The sequence below is a fragment of the Staurois parvus genome, unplaced genomic scaffold (assembly GCF_062004578.1).
Source record: "Staurois parvus isolate SC_StPar_1 unplaced genomic scaffold, SC_StPar_1.0 ptg000054l, whole genome shotgun sequence".
NCBI lineage: Eukaryota > Metazoa > Chordata > Amphibia > Anura > Ranidae > Staurois > Staurois parvus.
Genome location: NW_028317850.1, coordinates 5,279,173 through 5,285,172, shown reverse-complemented (window position 1 = coordinate 5,285,172; position 6,000 = coordinate 5,279,173). Strand labels below are relative to the sequence as shown.

The window sequence follows — 6,000 nt, the reverse complement described above, 5'->3', positions numbered from 1 at the left end:
ATGTAAGCGTGAGTAACACTATATGTGTTTAGTGCTTGAGTGTAATTCATTTAAATGGCCAGAAATGATTATTCTTGCCAATGAAATTAATGAACATCCAAGCACTTGACATGCCTAAACACATTACACAAGTTTACAAGCTTCAAGCATTTTTATTGCCAAAACACTGGAAGTTGTGGAAAGATGCGGCCAGCAGACAGGTAACACTCATAACATAAAAGGAGGTTTTACAACTAATTATATATTGGATTGTCAAAATAACTATTGTTTGTATTGCTATCACAATGTTGATGTTATAAAATAAAAGTGTACTCTGTAATTATAGAACTCTTTTAATTACATACTTTCATGGTTTTGTTTTGCTAGCTTGAAACATTTTCAAGTCAAGAGATTGCTGTCTGTTCGAGTAATTACATTTTTATATTCTAGAGAAATACAGACTTGGATAGAAAATCCCCAGAAAATAAATACAGACCTGAAACAGAAATAATAATAATGTAAGATATCTTTATTTGATAACAGAATTTAATATATTTTTTCTGCAAAACATCTAGTTAAAGACAATATACACAATATAACGTCATCAAAAATATGCCATTTAGGTATTAAATCTCACTTGAAATTTTATGTTTAGACCATTACAAAATGGCATACGTATTTATCATCTTGTAGCCAAGATGGCACTGAGCCTAGTAAAATATGAAATATCGGCTGTGCAAAACAACGTTTTCATTTACAAGTACACAGACAACACTCAGCATCTCGGAATGTAGCCGAAGACAAAATGTTTTATTTATTTGGCACAGCGGAGACTGAAAACACTCATACCCTTTGGATGATTGCTATAAAAAGGCACTCATCGATTTTATTCTGTAGGTCTGTAGAAGACTTGCTATATATAGCAGGACTGACATTTTCAAAAGAGTGTGGGGGGCTTGTGTTACATATCATCTGGATTAGGAAAGTATCAAATAATTTGGAACAAATGTGTGAAAACAGGTGTGCAGCATATAGGCAGAGAAGAAGCTCATTACACAGTGTGCGGATTCAGCTTGTAGTCAGCTATACAGAGCCCCAGTGTAAAAGACAACACTGTATGGCTCTTCTGGAGAGGCCTGTACAAACTGCAATAATGTGGGGTAACAGGGAATAATCAATAACCGTTAATCGGAGTACACAATGCCTCTGAAAACTGAAATCAGTTCTCACACACCAGAATATAAATCCCTTAGTTGTCGTAGATTTAACATAAGTGTGATGTGTGATGTTTATATACTGCATGACATGCAAGAATACTTCCCTTTCAAGAGCTGGGTCATTGACTATGTTTTTTTTCCATCTGAGACTGCCGACAAATTTGGCACAGCATTTTTCTGAACTTTAGTTCACAGGGGAGTCTGATGCACAAATACTGGAGAAGGTAATTTAGGGCACTGCGGTGCTTCTTATCTATAGATATACTTTAAAGCCCAACTTCAAGAAACTTGAAAATTATCCCGTGCAGTGGGGCAGAGCCCATACTGCAAGGGTAACTAATCGGTTAGGTCTAGGCGACTTTGCAAAGATGATTTACTTATCCGATTGCCGAGAGAGAGGTCCCTGCAGTGCCTTCTCCACTACGATTCAGAGGTCTAAGGTCCTGACATCATGAAAGCCAATATAGGGTCCACAGCTCTGCACAGAGCATGATGATGTCAAGGAACAGTCCACTGCTGGAGCTTAGGGGAGTGCCATCTGCTGGGGAGTGGAGGAAGTAAAAGTGCTTCCCCTCTCCCCTAGACTAAACAAGCAACTAACATTTGCAGTGTCACTGCAAGGGATAATTTTCAAGTTTCCTGAAGTTGGCTTTAAACCAGCTACCCTAATTTAAAAAATATATATATAAAAAAAGACTCAAACCTTCAGTAGGGTGCAAACTTATATTCTGGCATAACACATCTAATCCCATTGATGCAGTTGTTTACTTTTCTTTATATATTTAACATCCGGTTGAACAGTCTAACCTCAATAAGCTATAAAACAGAAAATCCAAAACTACAACATTAGTAAACTAGAAAATTAGCATGTTTCTATAAAATGACAATTTTGGCAGTATATATGGCAGATACAAACAGCCAACACTTCAGGTCTGCATTCCCTGCCACACAGAACCTGGTAGAACCTGTGGCCCCTTAACAGCCAAAGTTTCACAGCTTATCTCAGCCTACTCTATGGACATTAAAAAATGTTTTAAGACATTAAGTTTTAACATTTTAATTGAATCATCAAGTAAACTAGTGTCATATGATGAATTTATTGATACACTTGCAGTCGATCAAGGTTATCAATGTAATAAATTTATGGATGTAGCCTATACACAGAATTGGTCTAAATTTCATTACTAAATGTGTGCAGTCCATCTGCAGAAATCTTCAGTTCTCATCCAGCTACTTTGTCACTTAAAGTAGTTGTAAACTCATTTTTTGATTTGTACCTACAGGTAAGCTTATAATAAAGCTTACCTGTAGGTACAAGGAATATCTCCTAAATGAGCACCATTTAAAAGATATTCTCTAGCTTCAGCCAGTGACTCCACCGATGCATGCGCACTGCATTCTGAAAGGATGGCGCTCCCTTCAGAGCGCTGTGCCACAATCGTGGCTCCCGTGAGTATGCGAGGGAGTGCTGTCATCGTGGCTCGGCCCACAAAACCGGAAAGAAGACCAGGTAAAAACAGAAACCCTGTCAGGTAGCATGGCGCTGGAGCGCTTCGTTTTGGGGTAAGTCCAGGGGTGGACTAAGAACTCATGGGGCCCCCGTGCAATAATGGATCATGGGGCCCCTGTGTCCTTGCTTAAACTCAAAAAAGCCTATGAAATAAGTACAAGGGGCATCTCATGGGGCCCCCTACTGAACCCGGGCCCTCGGGCAGTGCCCGAGTTTCCAAATGGTCAGTCCACCCCTGGGTAAGTCTTTAATAACGTGCTAGCATGCGATGCATACTAACACATTGTGACTTTGTCTAGCAGAGAGAAGATTTTTCTTTTTAATCAGCCTTTACTAACGCTTTATCAAAGACTATATATGCTAGGGACAAAATGTATCTGGCTTTGAAACCTTTGTATTGGCCAGCACTTATTTTAAAACTTCTGTTTAAGAAACAAGGTATGAACAATGTCCTAAATTAGCATAGTATACAACATTTACTTGCTGAAAACTGAACTCTCATTGTAATGAGGCCCTTTTGTATTATTTTTTTTTTAGTTCACTTGTCTACATCTCTGTTCTATATTTTAACATTACAGGGAACTTGAATGGATATTCTACAAATAAATAAAAACTTCAACTTTAAAAGTAGTACAAATGCAAGTTCAAGATCTTTATATAAACCACATTACAAAAGAGAGATTAAAAAATTCAAGTACATTCACTTAATTCCAATCGTTTTGTTTGTATGTATGAATACATGCAGGAAAGTTTACATTTTAGCAACACATATAGCTAGGATATGCATTTCCATGAATCATCTAATCAATCAATGTGGAAAAAAAGGGAAAGAAGAAGCCCCCAACCGATTTAACACCAAAAGAAGGTGAGAAATGACAGGAATTGTGATTCATTGAACAAGTGGAGTACTTCCAGCTCAGCTTTATATTTGAGCTCTTGTGTGGTAGCATGTCTCACCAGGACCAATGTGGAACTGTCTCTGTCCAAAAGGGTCCCATAAAGCACATACATAGTCATCGCTTAGCAACAGCCCTGAAGAATTTTTGCTGGTTTTTACTCTGCCCTAAATTCCTGTTGAAACATAAGAAATCGTATATATAATTTATGCATTAACAGCCATGCACAGTTATAAAAGGGGCTGATGCAAGTCATGCTGGGAAGTCTAAACTACAGGACATGAGTAGGAATACCGTCTTATAAAAGGTGCCACATTTAATATAAATTGTAACGTAGCCATGGGCAACAGGACTTCAGAAATGCTTTGTGCTTTCAAATAAAGCCATAGTGCACCTTGCAGAAAGTATGAGAATGTAACATTAATATATACGTCTAGCTAAAACTTTTTTCTTTTCGTTTTGGATATGCTGGGAAAGGATTAGAACCTCTGTAGGATTTTACTGCTATCTGGAGATCCATTGGAGATACCAACCCTCACTTACTGTTCCTGTGACAACTAAACAGGAAAAAAAAAAATCGGCAACACCTACAGAACTTTTTTTTGTGTTGTAGGGGAAGCCTAAGACCCCCTATAACTTTTTGGTTTTTTTGCAACCTGTATCCCAGTTGCAGATTCTCCTTCAGTTTCTGCCTGGTGAAACAGTTGGTACTCCAATAAGTGAGGGGATCTCTAACTAGCAGAAATAACACAACAGAGGTTCTAATCCTTCTCCACTCTTACCAAAACTAAAAGAAAAAGTATAAGCTGGACATATATGTTCTGAAGTGATGACGTGAACAATGAGCAGAACACATTTCCTGCTAAATATAAACTTGAATATATTTTAGAAATCATGACCTCAGAACAGGAACAGTGTTCAAAAAAATAGGACCAGCATTACTGATTTTGGGGAGGGGGGGGGAGGGGAGGAGCGGTGGTCTCAACAGCCGCATTTGCCTTTATCTTTGTCCTCAGTTAACTGCTCAGTAGAGCTGTGGCCATTGGACCGTACCACCCCTTGGGGTATCCAAGACTTGTCCACACACCGTTCCATGCGTTTCATGATCAGATCCAGCAAAGTATCCACCGCCTTATTGACATTAGTTCCCTCTGCAGCACTTGTCTCAAAGTAAGGAATTCTGGAAGCACACAAGCAGAAAAGTTTTACCATGATTGGACTTAAGGGAGCATAAGACATATGTGCTCTGCAAAAAAGTTCTAAAATTAATAGAGCCATTTGATAAAAGACACACCGCCTTGACTGAAGATTGATTTATCAACAAATCATTAAAAGAAACCTGTGCAAAAAAAAAATCACCCAAAGGCTGCCATTATTTTATTTCTGGATGAGGATCTTTGCCTGTATGCCAAGTCGACTCAATCTGGGGAATGCATTAAGAGTGTCAGACACTTACGGGTTGGGTTGACTTACTAAAACTGGAGCGTGCAAATATCTGGTGCAGCTCTACATAGAAACCAATCGGCTTCCAGGATTTTTTTTGTCAAAGCTTAACTGAACAAGCTGAAGTTAGAAGCTTATTGGCTGCCAGGCAGAGATGCACCAGATTTTGCACTCTCCAATTTTAGTAAATCAAACCCTCAAATTCCCTCACTCCTCCACAAATGCTGGTGCAGGTGACGCATTCATGTACTTGTTGGGAACAGAAATATGAATCTATCACATGAAGGGAGGCTACAGTGATGTCAATTACAAAAAAAGGCCATGGCTACATTAAGACAATGAAGTGAACCAGCATTCCCACCCTTTGCTTCCCTTTAGCTGTTGGCTGCAGAATGTCACCACCGACAGCTGAATGGAGCTGGGTCAACTGTTGCTAGGAAGATGGCAGCCGCTGGTGTCCTAGCAAACCCTGTTCTGGAAACTGTCAAATGATGACAGTCTCCTAGAACATATAATCAACTCTGAGCACCAATGTCTTTCTGTATTCCAACTCAGAGCTGGCCTTCATTACTGACAGTTTGCTTATCTGTAAACTGGTGGTGATAGTTTTAGAATCTGTATACTGACAGGTTCTAAAAGTTGCGGTAGTACAAACTACCTCAATCTGGAACGTGTCGTACTGGTGCCGAAACTGGTGTACAGCTTTCAAGAATTAGGTGTAGGCCATGATAACGGGGCCATACCACCAGAAGAGTGCTTATTGCTTTATTGTACATCTAAAAATGTCTTTAAAGCAGATTTCCATACAAACAATAACTAGTTGTAAAAATGTTCCCTCTCCCTTCCTGCTACCTAGACTGCCTAATCCGTGTAAAAAAAAAAAAAAAAAAAAAAAAAAAAGGAGATCTGTATACTTACCTATTTTAGTAAGTATACAGATATTTTTTTTTTTCTT

At 38.7% G+C, this 6,000-nt stretch overlaps 1 protein-coding gene across 5 annotated transcripts in view; it reads right to left on the bottom strand.

Annotated features, from left to right (window-relative positions):
* Positions 1–487: 487 nt before the first annotated feature.
* The window catches only part of RAB27A (RAB27A, member RAS oncogene family), a 115,706-nt gene continuing 110,193 nt past the window's right edge, over positions 488–6,000 (bottom strand). For 4 of the 5 annotated variants that reach the window (XM_089668031.1, XM_089668010.1, XM_089668014.1 and 1 more), the window contains one exon: positions 488–4,782. In XM_089668031.1, the coding sequence (XP_089524157.1) occupies positions 4,584–4,782 (199 nt within the window). In that variant the 3' untranslated portion in view covers positions 488–4,583. The remainder of the gene's footprint in view (positions 4,783–6,000) is intronic. The other variant, XM_089668004.1, reaches the window with a different exon arrangement.